At 34.9% G+C, this 25,293-nt stretch overlaps 2 protein-coding genes across 4 annotated transcripts in view; one reads left to right on the top strand and one right to left on the bottom strand.

The window, feature by feature from the left end:
* The window catches only part of LOC141297957 (KAT8 regulatory NSL complex subunit 1-like), a 36,728-nt gene extending 16,819 nt beyond the window's left edge, over positions 1 to 19,909 (bottom strand). For all 3 annotated transcript variants that reach the window (XM_073828440.1, XM_073828441.1, XM_073828442.1), the window contains exons 1-2: positions 19,865 to 19,909; positions 13,722 to 15,074 (exon numbers count right to left, since the gene is read on the bottom strand). In XM_073828440.1, coding sequence (XP_073684541.1) covers positions 13,722 to 15,004 — 1,283 coding nt within the window. In that variant the 5' untranslated portion in view covers positions 15,005 to 15,074; positions 19,865 to 19,909. The remainder of the gene's footprint in view (positions 1 to 13,721; positions 15,075 to 19,864) is intronic.
* Positions 19,910 to 22,619: 2,710 nt separating this feature from the next.
* LOC141298330 (uncharacterized) overlaps positions 22,620 to 25,293 on the top strand; it is an 18,580-nt gene continuing 15,906 nt past the window's right edge. The window contains exons 1-2 of the mRNA XM_073828831.1: positions 22,620 to 22,675; positions 22,889 to 22,901. Coding sequence (XP_073684932.1) covers positions 22,620 to 22,675; positions 22,889 to 22,901 — 69 coding nt within the window. The remainder of the gene's footprint in view (positions 22,676 to 22,888; positions 22,902 to 25,293) is intronic.

Genomic DNA, 25,293 nt, shown 5'->3' with positions numbered 1-25,293 from the left:
ACAAATCACAAAAAAAAAAAAACTATTTATAGGTAATTTATACCTATAAATATTTTTTTTTTTGTGAATTACAATGTGTAAAAATCTGTCAGAACTGAACACTTCTAATTTTCATTAATGGGACCCTGGACCACAAAATCAGTCATAAGGGTCAGTTTTTGGAAATCGAGATTATATACATCATCTGAAAGTCAAATAAGTAAGCTTTGTTGGGATAGAACAATATTTGGCCAAGATTCAACTGTTATATTTCACCTTTAAAGTTGGTCCAAATTAAGTTCTTAGCAATGCATATTATTAATCAAAAATTAAGTTTTGATATCTTTACAGTAGGAAATTTACAAAATATCTTCATGTAACATGACCTTTACTTAATAACCTAATGATTTTTGGCATGAAAGAAAAATCAATAATTTTGACCCATATGGTTTTGTGGTCCAGGGTCAAAAATGTATTAAAAAAAAAGAGAAAAGAAAGCAAGTCACCCACTCCCATGTAAGATCATTATCATGATTTGCTGTTAATAGTCAGTGGTTTCAATAACTTAGCAGAGGATGAGCTTTTTATTGGGCAAAAATGTATGCAGCGTAAGGTGTATTTTTGTGTGATGGGCTGGTGTTGTGACTACAAACGTGAAAATGGTTGCCTGTACTGGTCTATCAGGGTTTGTGTGTACTGTGTAGGGTGTACTGCTCACACAAGCACACCACCATCTAATAACAAAGTCCCTCTCAGCACATTCCCACACAGAGCACGCCTTCAAACGCAGCCGCTCACATTTGCCCACGTGGAACCCGGCAACTCGCTGTGACAAGATAGATGGGGGAAATTTACACATGCACCACTGAGCCCTATGAACCACCATCACACAGGAGATATTCAATATGATCACACTGCTCTCTGGAATACTTCGCTCTGATTGGTCAGTCTCAACTCAAATGTTTTTGTATTGTACAGGGTTATTATAGATAACTAAAACACTAAACTTGAAAATAAACTAAACTTATTTCAGCTGATCTACTTGCCAAAGCAACCTCTTATTTCATTTAGTTTAACCTGAAATACTAAAAAAAAGTACTAAAACCAATCTGGTTTCTGGCTTCCGGTCTCAAACGTGCAAGTTATTTTTAGAAAACCAAACAACTCATTTTGCTGCTTGATATGGCAAATTGGTGCGTCTTACCATATTATTTTAATGTATTATCTTAATCATGAACACACTGGTTTGTAGTGCAAACAGTTTTACGGTTTACTGCGCATTGTTACTCTTCTCCTTATTTCCCTATAGTGGCTAAAAACTGCAGAACTGACATAAATCATACTACTAAATTACTACAACTTTACCTGAAATTAAAGTGAAAACAGGAAACCAAAAAAACAGTAAAAAAAAACAGTCTAGTAATCATTAAAACAACACTGTTGTATAATGACTGTAAAATTCACTGAGTATCATGTGTTGTCTCTTTCTTCACACAAAATGCATTCATTTAAACTCAAATCAACTTCTATTTAGATAATTACTCAATGAGTATGGGGATAATGTAGTTAGGTCATCATATAACATTTATTTTGTATTAATGGTCAAAGTGTACACTTCCATGTAGTATAATTTCAAGAACCAGGCCTACAGAGGGCAACATTGAGTCCTGCTATAAATGAAGTGACCAAATTATTCATGCTAGTTTATTGAAGCAAATTTTCATCATGTGATGCTCTCCGGCGTATTTAAAAAACAAACAAATTTAAAGCTGTCACTAATGATTATTTCGGTAATTGAGTAATCGGTCGACTATTTTGACGATTAATCGAGTAATCGGACAATTATCATTCGATTTTTTTTTATGTGCGTGTGGTAATAAAAATAGACCTAAGCGAACAACAGTCTTTTAAAAGTACCTGAATTCTGTAATAATTAACGATTAACTACATTATCACTTCCATCTAGTATAATTTCATAAGCCAGAACTACAGAGGGCAACACGGATTCCTGCTACAAATAAAGTGACCAAATTATTCATGCTAGTTTACTGAAGAACATTTTAGTTGTGTGATAACGTCTCGCTCTCTGGTGTATGTTTAAAACAAATTTAGAGCTGTCACTAACAATTATTTTGGTAATCGAGTAATCGGATATTCTAATATTTTATTTTGTTTGTTTGTGGTAATAAAAATAAACCTAAGCGAACAACATTCTTTTAAAATTACGTTAAATCTGTAATAATTGACGATTATTACGATTGTACATTATCACTTCCATGTAGTAGAATATCAAGAGCCAGGCCTACAGAGGGCAACATCGAGTCCTGCTACAAATGAAGTGACCGAATTATTCATGCTAGTTTACTGAAGCAAAGTTTAGTTGTGTGATATAACATCTCGCTCTCCGGTGTATTTAAAAAAATTTTTTTTGAGCTGTCACTAACAATTATTTTGGCAATCGAGTAATCTGTCGATTATTCTAAAGATTATTCGAGTAATCGGATCATTCTAAAATGTGTGTGTGTGTGTGTGTGTGTGTGTGTGTGTGGTAATAAAAATAGACCTAAGCGAACAATAGTCTTTTTAAAAACATAAAATTAGAGCTGTCACTACCGATTACTTTGGTAATCAAGTAATCGGTTGATTATTTTGATGATTAATTGAGAAATCAAATTTTTATAATTCAATTTTTTTGTGTGTGTGCATGTGGTAATAAAAATAGACCTAAGCGAACAATAGTCTTTAAAATTACCTTAATTTTGTAATAATTGACGATTAACTGTACATTATCACTTCCATGTAGTAGAGTTTCAAGAGCCAGGACTACAGAGGGCAACACTGAGTCCTGATAAAAAATAAATTTACCTAATTATTCATGATAGTTTACTGAAGCAACTTTTAGTCGTGTGATATAATGTCACGCATTTTTAAAAACATAAATTTAGAGCCATCACTAACAACTATTTTGGTAATCGAATAATCTGCCGATTATTCTAATGATTAATCGAGCAATCGGATATTCTAATATTTAATTTTTTCTGTGTGTGGTAATAAAAACAGACCTAAGCGAACAATAAGCCTTTAAAATTACTTAAATTTTGTAATAATTGTTGATTAACTGTACATTATCACTTCCATGTAGTATAATTTCAAGAGCCAGGCCTACAGAGGGCAACACCGAGTCCTGCTACAAATAAAGGGACAGAATAATTCATGCTAGTTTACTGAAGCAAATTTTAGTTGTGTAATATGTCACGCTCTCCGGCGCATTTTAAAAAACATAAATTTAGAGCTGTCACTAACAATTATTTTGGTAATCGAGTAATTGCCGATTATTCTAATGATTAATCGAGTAATCGGATACTTATAATAATTTGTGTGTGGTAATAAAAATAGATCCAAGCAAACAATAGGCTTTAAAATAACTTAAAATATATATACAATTACAGCGAGGCAATAATAATTAGTTCAAATGAAGTATCAAAAGCAAGTACTCATGGTTTTATTAAAGAAAATTGTTAAAATAAAACAGAACTAATGTACATTATGAATTAGAGCAAAATACTGCAGGCCGCGTCAGCAGCCTGACGATTGATTTTACACTTAACAGCGCAATCTAATCCTTGTTTAATATTAACTAGGGGTGGGCATAGATTAATTTTTTTAATCTAGATTAATCTAGATTAAATCTTGGAATTAATCTAGATTAATCTAGATTAAAATGGCTAATTTGAATTCTGCTGAAGGCATTCAGAATATGTGTGCTACCATAGGCGGAGTTTGGGGGGGGCAGGGAGGGGCACTGCCCCCCCAGACCAGAGCCAATTGATTTTGCCAAAGCCATTATTAAAAATATATTTTCACATTTTCTCAATTTTATTTATATTATCTAATTATTTTAGTGTGTAGAATTAGTAAGTTAAGGTTAAATTATTTTTAAAAATGCTGTTTTTTGGTGGACTGTGGTATAAAAAAATCTGAGCTTGCGTTCTGCCGGTAGGTGCCCCTCCAGGCAAAAATGTGAAACTCCGCCTATGTGTGCTACCCAAATAATGACTAAACATGTTACGCCGTACTTTTATTTTGACAGGTTGCCGTCATGTCATTCTGTGTATACAGTATGACATGATGCGAGTTTTCTCAAATGAAACGGTATAAGTGACACTCACAGCAGTTTTGGAGATTGAGTTTATCTGTTCATGTGAGATGAAAATGCCAAAAATTACCGGGAGCGTCACGTGTGTTTCAGTATGCGTGTAGTAAAAGCGCGTCTCCACCATTCATAGTATGAATTTCATACATACAGCTAGGCAAACGGAACATACCGGATTCATATTAAAACGGTCTTTTTGCATTTCAGTTTTCACAGACACTAGTCCATATCGCGATTTTGAATTAAGTGACAGACCATATTTGATTTATGAATCCAAAAAACGACGAATTTACGTGGCATTTCGCGCTATAGTAGATTCGGTTTTTATGAATGGAGGACGACGTGATCCCGTCTGTGTTTTGGCGGAGGAGACATAAACGCGCGACCATATTCTATAGTCTTTGGTATACATCCGCGTTAAACTATCAAGGTGAAAGTCATCATAGCTTGCGTAGTTTAGACCCAGCTCCCAACCCAATTTTGAGAATAGATTAACGGCGATATTTTTTTTATCGCCCGATAAAAGTCTCACGTTAACGCAGCACGTTAACGCCGATAACGGCCCACCACTAATATTAACTAAACATTTAATTCAAGTGTCTACTTAATCTTTAATATTTGCTTATTTCTTTATGACAGAAATGCTATAGCCACTGTAATTTCTTTAATATGTGGACATCAAAATGTGCAAACTCAGAGTGAGGGTTTGAGCTTTTATTTGGAACAGTTAGCATGTTTAAAAAGGTATTGATATTAGATATTATCAGCAACTATATTTACTATATAGACCAGGGGTCTTCAACTAAAACGGCTTGAGGTCCAGTAATGAACCCTGCTCACCAGCCGAGGTCCGGACAATTATATATAAAAAAACTATTTATGTTTTTTGCAAGACCAGGGTATCTGCAGCATATTTTATCTTAAATTCTAGACATTTAAATACCTTTTTTAAAGACCTGAACAATAAATAAATAAATAAATAACTGTAAAAAAAAACATGATTTACAATTTAGATGCAGGTTTCACAAAACAAAAAAGATTTCTTAAATTATAAACTTCACATTCCAGCCTTCAAGAATCAAAAGTATCAATTCTTATATTAATTTAAACAATTATTGTCAATCAAGTATTTAACATATACATATATTTTACTGCCTTAATTGTTTAAATTTGTATAATACATTATCTTGTCGATCCATCAGTTTACATTTACAACTCTGCATGTTTGCTGCTTAAAACCATGGACTGATTTTTTTTAGATTTGTCTTTTTGACAACAGCAGACGTTTGAGCTGATTAAAAATGGCAGATCATTCTCTTCCATCAGGAGGCGCTATCAGAATGGTACACAAAGCAGCGCCGCAGCTTACTTTCAAACGTGCAGCGCTCATGTTTATTCAATGGATAGCCGTTTAAAGTTTCATCGCAATTCTTTCCTTTTAGTCAGCAATTTAAGACAACCTGAAATCATAATTAAGACTTTCTTACCAACTAATAATAATCATTAATGAAAATTAAGAGCTTTATTTTAAACACCGACTTTCAAAAACAACCCTTAGCCTTCACAAAATACGTTTCTTTTTATTTTTTCCCCACTGTGTTCGGCGCACAAGAGAAATATTAGGAAGTAAATTAATATCAGCATATGAAGTATATTCGTCTATCATTGTCTCTGAGAGAATGTGCACGTCAGATGCTGAAGGCGCTGTTTTTACTTTCACTTTAACATATTGCGCAGTTTTCACTTTGCTTGTGTGATATCCATTGGCTCACCTTCATGCTTTAAAACATAAATATGTATAAAAATACAGTATAAAAAGATATATTTACAATATTTTGCGACGTAACCCCAACATAGTGCGTTTTCCATCAACATTTTTCACTCACTGAAAGCTACATCTGTCTGTACGCAAAGCGCAGATCTCTGCCCTCATCACTGCACGGAAGATTGCACCCAAACGCTGACCCTGGTGTGCTTGATATAAATTTATTTATTAGAAATTAGCGTTTGGCATTTTTTAATTTAATTATGTCAAAAGCTTTCACGGTGCGCATGGACGCATCTTGCAGTCCGGATCCGCCAGTTGACGACCCCGGATATAGACTATATTCAACAAACAGTTGACGGTAGCCATTGACTTCCATACTATGAAAGCCAATGGCTACCGCCAACTGTATGGTTACCAACATTCTTCAGAATATCTTCTTTTGTGTTCAACAGATGAATGACACTCATACAGGTTTGAGGGCGAGTAAATGATAACAGAATTTACATTTTTGGATGAGCTATTCCTTTAACTGTTGTCATCTGTCCATCCAAACGTGCACGTGAGCGTTTGGACGACGGGGGGAGCGACAACAAAGGAGCCGTCCTCCCTTACTGCGCCTGCTGTGAAGTGAATCATCTCGTAATTGTGTTTCATAAATCACATTGGGCTGATGGAGGGAGTACAAAGACAGAGTCGTTTAGCATAAATGTTCTGCTGCCTTTGTTCTTGGGTTTCAGACTGTGAGACGGAGGGACTGGATGAACCAAAACACCGATAAATACCAGCCGACTGACACACTGGCTTAGCAAACTGTTTTATATGGAGCCCTGCCTGTTATTTTTCACTCATACAGATCAAGGGCTACACTGTATTTTAGGTTAAGGAGAAAATGAAAGCAATTATAACAGGGAGGAATGAACTTCTATGATATGATAGTGTGTCTACTGACTGCATAAGCAGTTGGCTTTCAAGGCAGCATGCTAACTGAAATAAAAGCTGAATAAATGACAGACTCTGCATGGGAGACTTGACTTCCAAGTGATTATGATATTTAACATTAGCAAATAACTCGATTCTGGAACAGAGCTGCACGCAGGGCTGCAAAAATGAATCACTGTGTTCATTTACACGTGAGCTGAATTTAAATTTTAATATTATATATTACTATATTATATAGTTTAAATATATCTTTTCGATATTACAGATATTACAATAGCTATAATTCTTATTTTGCTTTTATTTAGTAATTTTTATTTAGTAGTAGTCATTATATTGTTATTTTATTAAACTTTAATTGTAATATTTTCATTATTTATCATTTATTATTAGTTTACAATACATTTTAAATCACAATTTGTAATCTGAAAAATCACTTTTTTGTATCTATGTTCTTTCTATATTTGGGGAATTATTATAAATTATAATTATAAATAATATATTTTTAATTGTACAGTTAAATATTATTCTTATTATTCAATTCTTATGCTTTTATTTAGTCATTTTAATTTTACAATTATTTGCATTATTTATTACAGGTATTATATTGCTTTACAATAAATTTTTAAATGCCAATGTTTAATTAGAAAAAAACATTTTTGTATATTTCTATATTTGAGGAATTATTATAAATTATACATTATAATTATAAATAATAATAAATATGTTTTTAATTGTACAGTTAAATATTACAAGTAACAATTCTTATGGTTTTATTTAGTAATTTTAATTTTACAATTATTTTTATTATTTATTACAGGTATTTTATTTTATTACTTTTCAATACATTTTAAAATCCAAATTTTTAATCGGAAAAATCAAAAAACATTTTTGTATTCATGTTCTTTGTATATATTAAAAAATTTTAAGGAATTAAATATAATTATAAATTGTAACAGTTAATAATAATAATAATAATAATAATAATAATAATAATAAGTATTTTTAATTCTTTAGCTAAATATTACATAGTAATAGTAGTAATTCTTATTTTGCTTTTATTTAGATTTTTTTATTTATTAGTAATAATCAGTAAACATTATTTTATTAAATTATAATTTTAATATTTGTATTATTTATCATTAATTTTATATCACAATTTTTAATAAAAATAATCGTATTTTTATTTACTTATTTTTTCTATTTATGTTCTTTGTATATTTCTATATTTGGGGAATTAATTGTAAATATAAATTGTAATAGTTAAAAATAATAAATATATTTTAATTCTACAGCTAAATATTACAATATTAGTAATACTTATTTTGCTTTTATTTAGTTTTTTTTTTTATTTAGTAGGAATAATCATTAGATTGTTTTAAAATTGTAATATTTTATTATTGATCATTTGTTTTCTATTACTTTATAATTAATTTTAAATCACAATTTTTAAATTGTTTATTTATTTATTTGTATGCATGTTCTTTGTATATTTCTATATTTGAGGATTTTACTTCCCCAAATACAGACCAAGCTGTACGTGTAGGCTCGTAGTATGTGCAAATATATGAATCAGAAAGAATCCACGCAAACTGGATGCATATTTTCTATGGGGGTCGAAAGCACAGCTGTAATTCTTGAGTCATGACGCGAAGCAGAGCAAAGACGAGAGCAAGAATGGAACAGATGGATGGAGAGAAAGAGAGAGGGGGATAAATAGAGAAGTATGTGAGGTGGTTAGGCTTGGCAGAGAAATGCAGAGGAATTATGGGGGAAAGATGGTGAAAAAGGGGTGGAGGAATGCAAGACGAAAAGAAAGAGTGAGTGAGAGAGGAAAAGGTTACGTAACATGAGTGGGCTCGGCTCAGACGGCGAGAATGGGAGGAGGAAGAACATAAGAGGACAATAGTGAAGAAAGACTAGAATGAAGAGAGAGACAGACATGACAAAGGAGACAAAAGAACAGAAAAAAGGAAAATCCTGAAAGTCCTAACAAGTGTTTATGATGGTTTCCAAACATCTAGAGGCATGCATACCCACATAATCCCGGACGAGCCCCCACTTGTTACGCGCCCCTTTTTAAATTTAAGGGTAAGAAATGGTGTGTAACTAAAATAGGTCCCAGGGAAAATCCACAAAAATGCTCAGCAACATGAGTTTTAAGGAAAAAAGAAAGAAATTTTAATAAATGGACTGTGGGAAACAATCAAACAAAGGCTTCAGGAAGGGGAAAGGCCAAAACAATAAACAAAAAGTATATTTTTCTACCAAAATAAAATACAGAGATCCTTCCCTGACTCCCTCTCTGATTTGAATGAAGCTTTTGTCAAAGGCCAACAGCAAATATAGGGATATTATGAATAGCTGAATTATTTTTGTCCACAGTTTGTGCATGAAGGACTGAATCTGGTTAATATTTCTCAAACACAAACATACTTGTCTTTATCAGATCGAAAAGACACTTCCTGATCAGCTTGTCGTTTCTCACATACATGCGTGAATCTAATGGAAAGAATACGTCGGGTTAACTTTTAACAACATTTTAAACTCTTTTGTATTTTTTATTTAATGGTAGAAAAATGGCACTGGAAACATTTATGACTTTCTTTCTTCTGTAGAAGGCAAAAAATAAATATTTTGAAGAAGTTTGTGACCACTGACTTTTTTATTGTAATTGACATTTCTCAATTTCTTCTTTTAGGTTCCACAGAAGAAAGACAGGTTTAGAGTTACATGTGTATGAGAAAATGATGACCAAACTTTCATTTTTGGTAGCCCTTTATACACTACCAAAAGATTTGATATTTTTTAAAGAAGTCTCTTCTGCTCACCAAGCCTGCATTTATTTGATCCAAAGTACAGCAAAAACAGTAAAATTTTGAATTATTTTTACAATTTAAAATGGCGGTTTTCTATTTGAATATATTTTAAAATGAAATTTATTCTTGTGACCTCAAAGCTGAATTTTCAGCATCATTACTCCAGTCTTCAGTGTCACATGATCCTTCAGAAATCATTCTAAAATGCAGATTTTCTGTTAAAGAAACATTATAATAATAATAATAATAATAATAATATTTAATCCAAAGTACAGCAAAAACAATAAACAAAGAAATATTTGTACTATTTAAAAAATGTTTTCTATTTGAATTTTTAAATGTAATTTATTCCTGTGATTTCAAAATTGTATTTTTAGCATCAAGTCAGTCACATGATTCTTCAGAAATCATTCTAATATTCTAATTTGCTGCTCAAAAACATTTATTATGTTAAACAGCCAGGTCGAACTTTTTCAGGTTTCTTTGATGAGTAGAAAGTTCAGAAGAACAGCATTTATCTGAAATACAAATCTTTTGTAACATTATAAATGTCTTTATCATCACTTTTAATCAATTTAAAGCATCCTTGCTAAATAAAAGTATTCATTTCTATAAATTCAATAATGATCTTTCTATTCAAAGAATCCTGAAAAAAAAAAAAGTACTCAACTGTTTTAAATATTGATAATAATAGAAAATCCGCATATTAGAATGATTTCTGAAGGATCATGTGGCACTGAGAACTGAAGTAACGATGCTAAAAAAAATTCAGCTTTGATCACAGGAATAAATTAATTTTAAAATATATGCAAATAGAAAGCAGTTATTTTAAACAGTAAAAATATTTCACAAGATTACTGTTTTTGCTGTACTTTGGATCAAACAAATCCAGGCTTGGTGGGCAGAAGAAACTTCTTTAAAGTCCAAAAACTGGTAGTGCAAGTCGTATTTGCTTTATGCAAATGTATTCTTATTTATTTCATTCTGATTTTGAAGTGAAACGTGACCAACATTGTTTTTGAGAGATTCAGCCACATTATTATGTCTTTACTAGCCAATAACTGTTCCACAATCCATCAACATACTCGTAAAAGAAAAATAAACAATTGTGTTCTCAATATTTTTAGCGACTTTTTGAGCACAGACCATTAAAAAACCCCATCTCTGGATTAAAGTGCTCTTTAAATTGCAGTAAAAGTAAATCTTCCATTTGCATAGCAGCTGTGTTCCATTAAAAGCCTCCAATAATGAGTGTGGGTGTTTGGGATCAATGTCCCTGGATGCACAAAGTTTAAATTCATCTTGATTTAACTGCAGTCAGAGGTCAACAAGCAGCAGTTCCTCATTCTCTAATTTCCCAACCATCACAGCGTGATGTCACGAACAAGTGCCGAGAAAGATTAGTCAGAGAGCGCTGCGAAGGACGAAACGGAGCTGAACAAAAATCACTTATTTAGTAGAGCAGGATCATCACAACACACACCCTGAATGGATTCAAGTGTGTGATACGAGAAACTGGAGCTTGTTTCAGTGCGCTCGAATTTGACATCCAAAATCTGCATTCACGGATGCCTGATTATTTAGGTCAAAGGTGCAAAACCAAGTCAGCAAGCTGCTAAATGGCTCCTTTCGAACAGTTTGCATTAATAAATCAACCTAGAATTTTACCTGCCACGTATCTCCCTAAATTTTAAATCAGCAAAAATGCTCATTGTGCTAAACACCAAAGGAAAATGTGAAAAATCTAAAATGCATTCTGTTAAGCAAGAGCTCACATTGTTGCTCAGGAAGTAGGAACAAGAATTACACATGAAAGTGAAACAGCGTTTATTTAGCAAACTGTATTTTTTTTTTTTTTTTTTTTTTTTAATCCCTCACCTGTGGTTTACTTTGATTTTAATATTAACCAAAACATCAGGGTTCTCGGTTTCACCCTCTCTATTTTCACCTACGATGAATCAGACTCTCCCTCGGGGGCCGAACAGGAAATTTAACCTCGCTGAAGTTTTCAAATAAGACCACAGCCGAGGAGGACAGCTGAAATGACTTTAGACTAGACTGCGTTATGACAACAAGATCTATGATCTCACTGTACAAACAAGGTCGGACTGGAAATTAACAGTGACTCTCTACAAGGTTCAGGGCATGAACACACAGGCCTACAGTCACAAACATGCCCCCACACTCCCTTGGGACTCCTGTGAACAGCCCACATAACGTGCCTGCTTCACCATAGCAATGCTGTAACAGCTTAATAAGACTAAATCAAGAAGTGCGTCCCACATCACATACTTATGCATTTTTGCAATGAGTGCGAGTAAAAAAAAATAACACGTGTACTTCAAATATCTGGAGGGTGTGCTTAGTTAACCAAAAATGCTTTGTGTGCTCAACTGTTGCAGCTTTCTTTACCTCACAAAAAGGGAGGGATATCAGATTTTTGGTGCTAGATGACAAAATAGCTTTATATAATTCACACACTACAGGGTGGAGTACATTGTGTAACATTTTTACACTTTTAAAAAGGATTTTTTTTTCTTCACACCAATGCCATTGAAGAACCATTTTGGGCTCCCTAGTTTTTAAATGATTTTTTTTTTTTTAGTGTGAAGAACTTTCTTTTCACTTGTAGATTTTTCACTTGGAAAGATTCCAGGGATATTAAAGGCTCTTGATGGAACCACAGATGATAATAAAGAAGCTAGTAGTGTATATAGGACATCTAGGGACATGATAGTTGACACAAAAATGAAAATTCAGTCATTAATTACTCACCCTCATGTCGTTCCAAACCTGTAAGATCTTTGTTCATCTTCAGAACACAAATTAAGATATTTTTTAATGAAATTGTTGAATAAAGTTATTATTTTAGTTTTCTTTGAGCACAAAGTTTTCTCATAGCTTTGTAAAATTAAGGTTGAACCACTGATGTCACATGGACTATTTTAATGATGTCCTTTTATCTTTTTGGGCCTTGAATGTGTCAGTTGTGTTGCTGTCTATGCAGAGTCAGAAAGCTCTCGGATTTCATCAAAAACATCTTAATTTGTGTTCCGAAGATGAATGAAGGTCTTTTGGATTTGGAACAACATGAGGGTGAATAATTAATGACAAAATGTTCATTTTGGGGTGTACTATCCCTTTAAAAGTACGCCCACTACCAGTCAAGATTTGAATGTGTTTTTTTTTAAGTCTCTTCTGCTTACCATGCCTGCATTTATTTAATCCAAGGTACTCTTTGAAATATAATTTTGAACAAGGTAATTTTTCTATTTAAAATAACTTTTCTATTTGAATATATAATTCATTCCTGTGATTACAAAGCTGAACTTTTAGCATCATTCTTCAGTCTTCAGTGTCACATGATCCTTCAGAAATCATTCTAATATTCTGATTTGCTGCTCAAAAAACATTTATTATTATTATTATGCTGAAAACAGCTGAGTAGAATTTTTTCAGGTTTCTTTGATGAATAAAAAGTTCAGAAGAACAGCATTTATCTGAAATAGAAATCTTTTGCAACATCATAAATATCTTTATCATCACTTTTGATCAATTTAAAGCATCCTTGCTACATAAAAGTATAAATTTCTATCAATAAATACTGACTAAAAGGCTTTTGAGCGGTATAGAGTAATAATGTTACAAAAGCTTTTATTTCAAATAAACGCTGATCTTTGGATCTTTCTATTCAAAGAATGCTGAAAAAATGTACTCAACTGTTTTAAATATTGATGATAACAGCAAATCAGAATATTAGAATGATTTCTGAAGGATCATGTGACTCTGAAGAGTTGAGTAATGATGCTAAAAATGTAGCTTTTTTTAAATACTAAAAATATTTTACAATGTTACTGCTTTTGCTAGATTTTGGATCAAACACATGCAGGCTTGGTGAGCAGAAGTGCAACAGATTATCATGAAATTAAATATGTTGGGTGGGACACGGCTATTAATTGGATTTTGAGGTGTGGGCGCAAAAGTTGAAGCAGATAATGAGCCTGCTGGACAGGGTTTAAGGAGACTTAATGTTAAAAAACAAATCGCATATAAATACTTGGCTTACAGTTTAATGTGACGCTGTTCAACATCCGCCCTGGCCAGCTCCTCCTCCTCGACATCACTCTCTCCTCCCGAACTGCTCTCTGTGGCGTCCGAGTCGAACTGAGCCTCCGTCGCTCGCAAATGCGTGGATCCACTGAGATGCAGTTGCTCCAGCTCTGTCGCCACCCTACCGCCCTTCAAAAACCGACTCAGATGATGTGCATGGGTGTCCACGGAAGCGCGGGACCCTCTCCATGCCCCTGGATCCGCCCTGCGGCTAGATGTCGGGGTCAAAGAGCGGTCCAGAAAGCCAGAGAGCTGCTGTTTGAAATGCCGTTCCACCTGTTTGGCCTGCACCACCTGCAGCCGCTTGCGCAGACGCAGCAGGCGGCCTTCGATGTCTGTTTGCCTGTGTTGGCTCTGCTGAGCCCGATCTCGGAGCAGAGTCTCCAGGTTGGGAGCCGAAAGGGACGAGTCATCAGGGACTGGGGAAGAGCTAAGGGACGAGGGACAGTCAACGATGGTGTTACTGTTTGTTTCAACCACCATTGCATCAACAGGACTCTCCGGTTCTGTTTTAACCTCTGCGCTTTCAGACAAAGCTGTGAGCTCCCTATGTGATGACACACCGTTCTGTCCACCGGTCGTAAAGGTACCGAAAGACTTGGAGGACACAGATAACAACGCTTCCCCATTGGTGGAAGGCTGGTTGCTGTCTCCGTTCACGGTGGCCACGCTGCCTTTCTCAGCCACGGCGGCACTAGGTACGGCCACTTTCTTAGAGAGTCCGTTCACAGGCACCATGGTGCTCCCAGCGTTGACAAGGCTCTTCAATTGACCTCCGGTCAGCTCGAGTGCGTGGCGCTTGCGCAGCAGGAAGTCGCTGCCCGCGGCAGCGCTCGGGAATATGGAGCCGCTCAGCAGTCCGTGGTTTTTCAGCACCGACTGCTTGATGAGGACACCTTGCAGCTTCAGCGACTCCTTGACTTTGGCGGACGATGGTTTGACATCAGAGCACAAGTAAGGTGCCAGCTTGCCCAGAGACGGGGCTTTGGACAGGGGGTCCTGCTCCTGACCCTTGACGCTGTGGTAATGGGCGAAGCTCTGTCCGTCGTCGGCGTTGACGTGACACTTGCCGTTGGTGTGGCTGCCGGCAGAGTCCGAGTCGGAGATGAGGATGTTGCTGGCGTTGCTGTTGTTCTCGGTGCTGCCGGGGGACAGGGTGGATGAGGGAGAAGCGAGTTTGAAGCGGATGTGGCGGGCTTCGGCTGGGGCGTCGGTCAAAGCGGGCGCCATCGCAGCCATGCAGGGCCGAGGAATGGGCACGGCAGCCTGCACCTCCAAACCTTCACTCCAGCCCACCTACACAGCCTGGCTACAGAAGAAAAAAAGAAAATTAATAGATTGCAAATATACAGAAGATAATAAAAATGAAGATAATTTACATAAGTTTTAAATCTGAGAAAAAAAGCCATTTAAACACTTTTACCAGAAAACACTAAAATACACAGTTTGCAACCCATTGCACTTGTGCAATCATCAGATGTATGATTAAAACAGGATATTCAATGGGAGGAGCACGATTTTATCCATTTATATGGGCCATTCTACAGAATTGGTGCAAACTGCTGTCCCACAACCAAAAAACACATTTAAAAAGCTTTTAAGTATTCAAATCTTAGCTGTTTATTAAAGAGCTACTTCACCCCAAAATGAAAAGTCATTAATCACCAATGTCGTTCCAAACCCGTAAAAGCTTTGTTCGTTATTTTGAATGAAAACCAGGAGCTTTGTGGCCGTCCCATTGACTGCCAAGTCAAAAACACTGTCAAGGCTCAGGAAAGTATGTAAGACGTCATCAAAACAGTCCATCTGCCATCAGTGGTTCAACCATTTTAAAGTTTATTTACATTTTGATTCGAACAAAAACAGCGTACCCACATGACGCAGCTGACAGAGAACAGCGTACGCCAAAATGGCGCTACGGTGGCACGGAGGAGACTAAATGTTGAATAAAGTTGTTACTTTTTTTTTCTTTGCATACAAAGTATTCTCGCAGCTTCGTAAAATTATGGTTGAACCACTGATGGCAGATGGAGTGTTTTGACGACGTCTTTTATACTTCTCTGGGCCTTGACAGTGTTTTTTACTTGGCAGTAATGGGACAGCCACAAAGCTCCTGTTTTTTTTTAATCCAAAATATCTTAAATTGTGTTCCGAAGACGAACAAAGCTTTTACGGGTTTGGAACGACATGGGGGTAATTGATTAATGACAAAATGTTCATTTTGGAGTGGAGTAATCCTTTAAGATCCTTCTGTTATCTATTGAAACCCACAATAATTTTTTAAATATTAGGAAGGAGCCCATCCCTAACCCCTAAATTTCACTAAAATTCATTGAACTTATGAAAATTATATTGAAATATCTTTTGTATTTTTTTCCATTGTTGATTTTAGAAGTATCCTTTTGATTATTTTATCAAAATATATATAGTTTTTTCTTTGTAAGTTATAAAACTTCATTTTAAAAAATGTGTCCCGCATTTTTCATGTCACTACCGAAACGGTTTATATTTTCAGTCTGTTGGCTGAGACTGATTTTAACTAAACCCATACATTTATGATCATGTGTGGGAGAGGACAAATTTCCCAAAACTTCTGATAAATACAATATGAGAATAAACTGCAATTACTAGAAATGTGTACCTTGGATATTATACAATTTCTGTGCATACATATTTTTTGGAAAAAGACATTTTATTTCAAGCTGTTTCCAACGCCGTTCTGTAGAATGGCCCACAAAGCCCAGAGTTTCAGCAAACCTCCTTTTGTGCCTCAAAATTTGGGAAATAAGCAAACATGAAACATAAATTCAATCCAGAAAGGCCTTCAATAAGATTTTTTGTTCCCTAGCCTATTCATTAAACTTTAATAATAGTCTGGTGAGACAAGCTATTTAGTCCACTTACTGTCTAATAATGAAATAACCATTGCACTTGTGTAATCTGCCTATTTATGACTGTAACAGGATATTCAGCGGGTGGGGCTTTTTATTCATTTTTCCACATGGATTGTCTAAGGAGCTTTCTTATCTTTAAGGTTTTCTTACAACGGCCCATTTCAAGGCATTCATGAGTAAAATACCTGAAACACAACTACAATCTCTGTCTGATAATCCTTCTTCAAAATTTAAGACAGAAGGCCTCCAATAGGATTAGTTTTTGGGATAGGGAATATTGTCTTGGGAGGGAAACTCCCTGGAATAAAATGCGCTGTTGAATCATTTACAGTATAACCAAGAACGTACATTACACCATATTGACTTTTATTTTAGTCACAATACACTGAATAAACAAAAATAAACACACCAGAAAATAACTAGTGATCGAGTGAGTTGACACAAACCGGAATCTGCATTATCAGTATTTCCTGAACACGAAGGCTCTTCGAATGCTCAAAGCAAAAAAGGGAGTGAGAACTCATTGACCTCAAGTGAGCGGGGACCATTTCCATAGTCGTTAGTAGGGAAAGACCTACTCTATTCAAGCTTACGTAACAGCAAGCCTCCTCATTGTCCCCTCCTCCTCAGCAGACCATCTGTGTCAACGGAATTAGGGATATGCCTTTAGGCCTCAACAGATAAGAGACTATCTTTTCATAAGTACATGTAGATGGTTCGACTCGTGAGTTACCAAGATACAAATACCATACCTCAGCTCCGAGGAAAACAGCTGTAGAGTGTTTTACTACTAACTAAACATCTCAGTGTGGCTTCATAACTATTTTAACAGCCATAGCGACATCAAAGGAAGTATACTGATACATTGACGGAGCGTGAAGGATGATATTTCATTTTACTGATGATATATTACTTGCCAGGAGTCTTGCATGAAAAGTACACTCAATAAGGTTTAAATTGAGCTAGCTTTTGTCGCAATAGAGTGTTTTCACAATGGAACTGATTGTAAACTATGCCATTGAACCAAACGAAACTCTCATATTTAGCTGATTGTCACTGCTGAAAATGATCAATTGTCATCATGTTTTGGGCTGTACTAATCGGTTGGACCAGGAAAAACATTTGGAGTACTACAGACTGCCAAAGGTTAAAACAAATCAAGGAACAAACGGTGTTTGTGTTTGGCCAAACTGTACCAGGATTTCCAGGTCAAGAATCCTGACAACATTTGTGTCTGTTCTTACCATTCCCAGTCAGGCGAGTGAAATATTAGGCTAATAATTAATACTGCTCGTATGTATCTTTACCCCCTATTGATTTTAGTTTGTCAAAATATTGCACCCTTTCCTGCTTACAAAGTCCTTCTCTATATGTTTTAGCAGCTTCCACACATTTTTTCTAGTGGTTTAGACTGCATAAATTTGCAGAACAACGTATTCAGTAGTACATTAACCATGCAATCCGAGTATCACCAATATGGCCATGCATTCGGGTAACTGACCAAACCTTAAGTGCAAACCCTCTACCAATGGTGACAAATTATAATAGAGGGTTTGCACTTATGCCACGGTTTGGTCAGTTACCCAAATCCCCGGCCATATTGGAGATAATTGGATGTAAACAACAGCAAGGGTTGCACGGTTAATGTACTACTGTTTAATGTACATGTTTATGCTATATATGGAAGCTGCTAAATCATATAGAGAAGGACTTTGTAAGCAGGAAAGGGTGAAATATTTTGACAAACTAAAGTTAATAGGTGGTACAGATACGTATGAGCAGTATGAATTAAAATATTAGCCTAATATGTCACCTAAATGACCAGAAATGATAAGAACAAACACGAATGTTGTCAAGATCCTTGCCCTGGAAATCCTAGTTCAGTTTGGCCAAACACAAATGCATTTTTGCACTCTTCCCCTTGACTTTTGGCCGTCTATAGTACTCCGGTCCAACCGATTAGTACAGGCCAAAACATGACAGTAATTGACATAATTGAAATAATCAGCAAAATATGCAAGTTCTGTTCGGTTCAATGGCATTGTTTACGTTTTGTGAAAACACTATTGTTTACTAACTGCTGCAACTTCACACAAAGGCGTTTTGTTTTTGTCCCTGCTGTTAATATATTATTAATAAATGTATTATTAGTAGTAACTCGGTCAACTGCATTACGAAATGACCTGGTCATGTGATCACAACACTTTTTTAGAACACTGACGTTTTAATTTCAAAAAGTAGTGTTCGATTTTTTTAATTAGCAATTAAGTAATATAATCTTTAATCTAAAAGATTAAAACAAACCACCGTGTCTGTTATCAGACAGTTAAAGATTTAGAAAAGCCTAACTAGGTTAATATGTTAAAGGTAAGGGTTAAGGTTTAACAAAAAACGGTCGAAGGTTAGCGTAAAGAACGTTTTGCGTAAATAAAAATCAAACAATCGCGCGTTTTCTCCGCATGACTGCGATAACAAGCTAAGTCCTCCAGTACACACAATACAGGAAATACCGGTATAAATACGCACTTTAGATCTACAGCAGCTAATGTGCATTGGGTTAATGTTAAATTCGTTCACACAGATGCCTAACGTTAGCTGCTTACAACCATAACGCACAAGTGCAATTTTCCGCTTTAACAAACATATGCTGAACAGACCACATGAACATTCACACCACTTCCGTGCATAAACGAAGGAGCTTTTCAGCTCAGACTCGAAGGCTAGACGTAGAAGCTCATAAAATCCACTGTATGTCGTTTTTAATGCATTGCTAAATGCCTCTCAAGTCTCATGCAGTAAATAGAAGCATTACAAATCTCGTAGCATGCTCTCAAACGGCCTTGCTTGCGTTATGCAAGTCATTTTAACCACCAATTTAAACTAGAACCGGCTTTAAACGGAGTTAGTAACGTAACTAAGTAAGGTTGCGAGTTGTATTATCAAAAACGAGGAAGATAGGCTATATAACGTAGTTAAATAGAGGGGGGTCATAAATAAGCAAGCGAGTTTATTGCATGGGAAAGTAAACCGACCACAAGCCTTCAAACCAGCATAAATAAAATAAACATGGAATGATTTCAAATAGATCAGTTTACGGTAAAATGAGTTAAACTGGGAGTTCAAACAGGTTTGCAGGATTAGGTTTATGTAACATAAGTGCTGCTGCTAGAGATCGTCCACTAACAAAGAAAAAGGAGGAACCTACCACGTGACGGGCGCGCGATCCGAGGGAATTTCGGCAACTATTCCACCGACCTTTGGCTTCAATAGCACAATAATGTCACGAAAGCACGAAATAAGCCGTTTGGTCAAGCAGCCCCGCCGCCTTTGCCATATCCGTGTCCGCTTGGTGAAAAGCAGCCCGGTTTCAGGAACCCTTTTCGTTATCGGCTCCGGAATCACGAAATGGGCGATACTAGACAACACCTTGCTGCTGCTGTCCCCTTCAGTGGATTATGGATAGCAAATGTATATTTTTTTTCTGTATATTATGAGTCGATGTTTTGCTCGGGTACGAGTTCTTTTCATATACGCCTTTATTTACAGATTGGAGGTGGCGTAGACCACCGGTTTCGAGATCATTTTCTCATCGTTGCAGGGAGAAACGCACGAAAGATGGCGCCTCGTTCGTCTCCCTTGGATTTGAGCCTGACAAATACAGATGCAGAGCGTGTAGCGAGAAGCCTGTAGGCAGGAGACATTCTCACGCCCGCCGCTAGAGCGAACGCAGAGCAGCCGTTCACCGACCGGACACTAGAGGGAGACTGTCAATGCACTCAAATGTAACAAAAACGTGGTAGACGTATTTTTTTGACAAGCTCAGTCGTACCAGGTCGTACTGAAAGAAAATTATTCGAACAAATAAAATATTTAAATATTGTTTTATTTATTCTTAATTGTTCTTATAAATAATTAAATATGCATAATATTGGAGTTTAATGTCACATTTTCTAAAAATAACTCACAACAGACTTCATGTAGGCGTACTTCCTGTTCTCGACAGAGCTGCATGTTGTCAGTGAGTCTCTCTCTCTCTCTCTCTCTCTCTCTCTCTCTCTCTCTCTCTCTCTCTCTCTTGTTTATGTTTTACTGTTTTCTCTTTCTTTCTAGGTACTGGAACTGGTTTGCTATAGTTTATTACTAGTTTTAAAACCCATTCATGTCAATTTACTTTACAAAATGTGATTTTTCTGAAAAATAAATAAAATAAAATAAAAATAAAATTACAAGGCAGACCTTCTGTAATAACAATAATAATAATACAGAAATAAAGATGAAAATAAAGTTATATCAAATATTAAATTGTTTACAGATAACACATTTTGCAGCTTTTTATTTTTCAAATTTAAAATTGTTATTATTTTTTTAATAAGTATTTTTAAAACTGTCTTTAAAATGTATATATAAAGGCAAATAATTATATCTGAGATGTTAAATTTCTATATTTCATTTTGCAGTTTGTTCTTGTTCCTAGTGGCCCTTGTAAAGCTGCGCCATCTAGTGTTTGTTTGGGGTCTTTCCTACCATGTCCACATTATATGTTTTAATACTGTATATTTGAAGTCAAAAATGTAAAAAATTATATTTATTAAACATAACAGTAAACAAATATATAATAATTTCTGCTTCAGGTTGAGAATGTCCCTGGGGACTATGCATTTCTAACATAAAATTGACAATTGAAAAGGACAGATAACAAAAAAAATATTATATAATACTATTTTTTTTTAGTAATAAACACTAGAAATATTAAATATGGAAAACATTTTGTAATATTTTTACCAAATCATACCAGGAAACAACATGAAAATACACTACCAGTCAAAAGTTTTTGAACAGTAAGATTTTTAATGTTTTTAAAGAAAGTCTTTTCTGCTCACCAAGCCTGCATTTATACTATTTAAAATAAGTGTTTTCTATCTGAATATATGTTAAAATTTAATTTATGATTTCAAGTTATTATTCTGATTTGCTACTCAAGAAACATGTATTATTATTATTATTATTATTATTATTATTATTATCATCGTCATCATTATCAATATTTTAAACAGTTGAGTAAATTTTATCAGGATTCTTTGATGAATAAAAACATCCAAAGATCAGCTTTTATCTGAAATAAAAAAGCTTTTGTAACATTATACACTATACCATTCAAAAGCTTGGAGTAAATTATTTTCTTATTTTTTTTTATTTTAATTAAATTATAGAAATGATCGCTTTTATTTAGCAAGGATGCTTTAAATTGATAAAGTGATTAAAGTGATGATAAAGGCATTTATAATGTTTTATCATATAAAAGATTTCTATTTCAGATAAATACTGTTCTTCTGGACTTTCTATTCATCAAAGAAACCTGAAAAAATTCTACTCAGCTGTTTTCAACATAATAATGATAATAAATGTTTTTTGAGCAGCAAATCAGAATATTTAAATGATTCCTCCTGAAAGATCATGTATCTGGAGTAATGATGCTAAAAATTCAGCTTTGAAATCACAGGAATAAATTACATTTCAAAATATATTCAAATAGAAATTAGTTATTTTAAATAGTAACTATATTTCAAAATGTATGTTTTTGCTGTACTTTGGATCAAATAAATGCAGGCTTGGTGAACAGAAGACACTTCTTTAAAAAAAAAACATTAAAAATCTTACTGTTTAACAACTTTTGACTGGTAATGTATATGCAGTATTTACCTTTTTTATTATTATTTAAACTCATCACAGACTACTTTCACATAGTATATTGAAAATGCTCTGAGTGTTCAGGATAATTTCGTTCCGAGTCACCTTTACTTTCATTCCTGCCCTCTCTGACACTTTTGCAACCTGTTCCTCCTCCCTCTCTTCCTCCTCCTTCCTGCACAGACTGGGAAGTAATCCTATATATGTTCGTTCACCCTGTACTTCCTTAAAGACTCTTCTCAGCTCACCGACATTGTGTCACACAAAGAAAAATGCCAAAAGAAGTTCCTGCTCAGTGCAAGGTTCCCAAAGAGGAGCTGGACAAATGGTGAGTCATATTTTAACAAGGAAATAGTGCATTAATGCAACACTGAGCTTTAAATACTTCAAACATCCGGTGTTTCTTTTTTTTATTTAACTGTTGCATGTTTTATACCTCAGCATGAATTTGTTTTAATTATAACATCTGTATGTATGTTATCTGTAGTGGTTTGTGAATGAAACTATGTGAAAGACTAGTTAAAATGTGTGTTGGATACAGGACTGAGCACATGGTTTGGGAAGTGATGATGCATGTGGAAAATTACCCATGTTAGCCATCATGTTGCTAAGTTTAAGCATGTCTCTGGAACACACACTCCCCTTGGTGCTTGCATTTGATGTCAACAGAGCTTTGGAGAAACCTATTACAACAGTTTCGTCATTTTCCAGCATCGTAGGCTTTCATGCACAAATGATGAACCTCCATCTATCATTGATAACAAAGCAAAGTGCTCTCTTTCTAGGTCAAAAGGTCAGAGGTCAATGCACTCACATAATGACACAATATTGTTAACTTTACGGTTGGTTGCACAAGTTGTACCATTTACAAGAGAAGTGCTATCTACTTGCTATCTATCTCTTAACTGATTTAGTCAAGAGGTTATCATTTGTGGTGCATCACTTTTGGCTTAGTTGCTTGCACATAAAATGTACCAAGTATTGCGTTATGTATTAAATTAATTAAATAATCATTCAGAGATCAACAAAATGAACAATGCATGAATGCATACAAGTCAAAATATAATTATAAAACATGCCTCATATTTGTATGCACCATTCAAAGCTATATGCCAAATGCCAAATATAGCATGCACTTTAGTAATGTAAAGCTGTGATGTAAATATAGCCCGGTTTAAAATAGGCTCACACATGGAATGGTTGAGGGAGTGGAGGTGTGCTCACAGCTCACATTACTTCGCCTGTATAGCAATGACTGTGTTATTTATGAGGGTAATATTTGGCATCACGTGCAAATCTGGTCTAGACTTTAAAGTCACCTAGTGTGTGAGAATTATATATTGTCTTTTTTTATAAGATCTTAGCTCAGTGAGAGACTTCAAACTAGTGAACTAAGCTAGCAATAGTTCTTCCAAAATTGAAAATATGTTGACATTTACTCACCCTTAGACCGTCCAAGATGTAGATGAGTTTGTTTCTTTATCAGACTTGGAGAGATTTAGCATTCCATCACTTGCAGTGAATGGGTGCCATTAGAAAGAGAGTCCACATTGCTGGAGATAGATAATAAAAACATCCACAAGTAATCCACATGAATTTAGGCTAAAATACAAGCCCTCAAAAATGATGGAAATAAGTGAAAAAATGGTCTCATCTGAATCAGGGGAGAAGTATGCTCAGATAAAGTATTGTTTATAACAGTCCAAAAAACAAATATGGGTTGATTTTGATGTGAGAGAATAACAGTGGATGGGCTTTTTCCACCGAAGGAAGGATTATTATGAATTAGAGACCATATTTTGGCCAGAAGCAACAGTTTTGTAGTTGAAACACCTTTATGATAGATTTGTTTCTCAGAAACAAGCAGCTTTTCACTTCAAAAGATGTTAATTGGTGGATTGGAGTCATGTGGATTACTTGTGGATTATTGTGATGTTTTTATCAGCTGTTTGGACTCTCATTCTGACGGCACCCATTCGCTCCAGAGAATCCATTGGTGAGTAAATGATGTAATGCTAAATGTCTCCAAATCTGATTTGATGAAGTAACAAACTACATCTTGGTTCATTTTGGGGTGAAATATTTCATCAGTGAGGTCCTAAAAGTATAATGTTTTTACAACAATTAAAAAATACAGTTTACAACAGTTTTAGTTCACTTTCTAAACTAAAGTAGAATCTGCAAAATGATAAATATTTTACCAAAATAAGAGGGATCATACAAAATGCATGTTATTTTTAATTTAGTACTGGCCTGAATAAGATATTTCACAAAAAAGACGTTTACATATAGTCCACAAGAGAAAATAATAGTTCAATTTATAAAAATGACCCTGTTCAAAAGTTCACATAACTTGATTCTTAAATACTGTGTTGTTACCTGAATGATTTTTTTAAGTAATAGTTGTTCATGGGTCATTTGTTTGTCCTGAACAGTTAAACTGCCTGCTGTGCTTCAGGAAAAATCCTTTAGGTTCCACAAATTCTTTGGTTTTTAAGCATTTTTGTATATTTGAACCCTTTCCAACCATGACTTCAGATTTTGAGATCCATCTTTTTACAAAACCCTAACTGGTGCACTTATATGCAACTATTACAGAAGCTTCAAACGATCACTGATGCTCCAGAAGGAAAAACGTAGCATTAAGAGCCAGGGGGTGAAAACTTTTGAACAGAATGAAGATGTGTACATTTTGCCTAAATATATATATGTATATATATTTTTTTTTTTTTAATTTATTACTGGCCTATAGAAGCTACAGAAGCTACATACATATTTCCCAGAAGACGAAATAAGTTCAATTTACCCTGATCTTCAAATTCAAAAAGTTTTCACCCCCTCGGCTTTTAATGCATTGCTTCCTTCTAAAGCATCAGTTAATATTTGAACCTTCTGTAATAGTTGCATATGACTCCCTCAGTTGTCCTCAGTGTGAATAGATGGATC

Source organism: Garra rufa, chromosome 22 (genome assembly GCF_049309525.1).
Source record: "Garra rufa chromosome 22, GarRuf1.0, whole genome shotgun sequence".
Classification (NCBI taxonomy): domain Eukaryota; kingdom Metazoa; phylum Chordata; class Actinopteri; order Cypriniformes; family Cyprinidae; genus Garra; species Garra rufa.
Note: the sequence above shows the minus strand (reverse complement) of the source record. Positions and strands in the feature narration are given on the sequence as shown.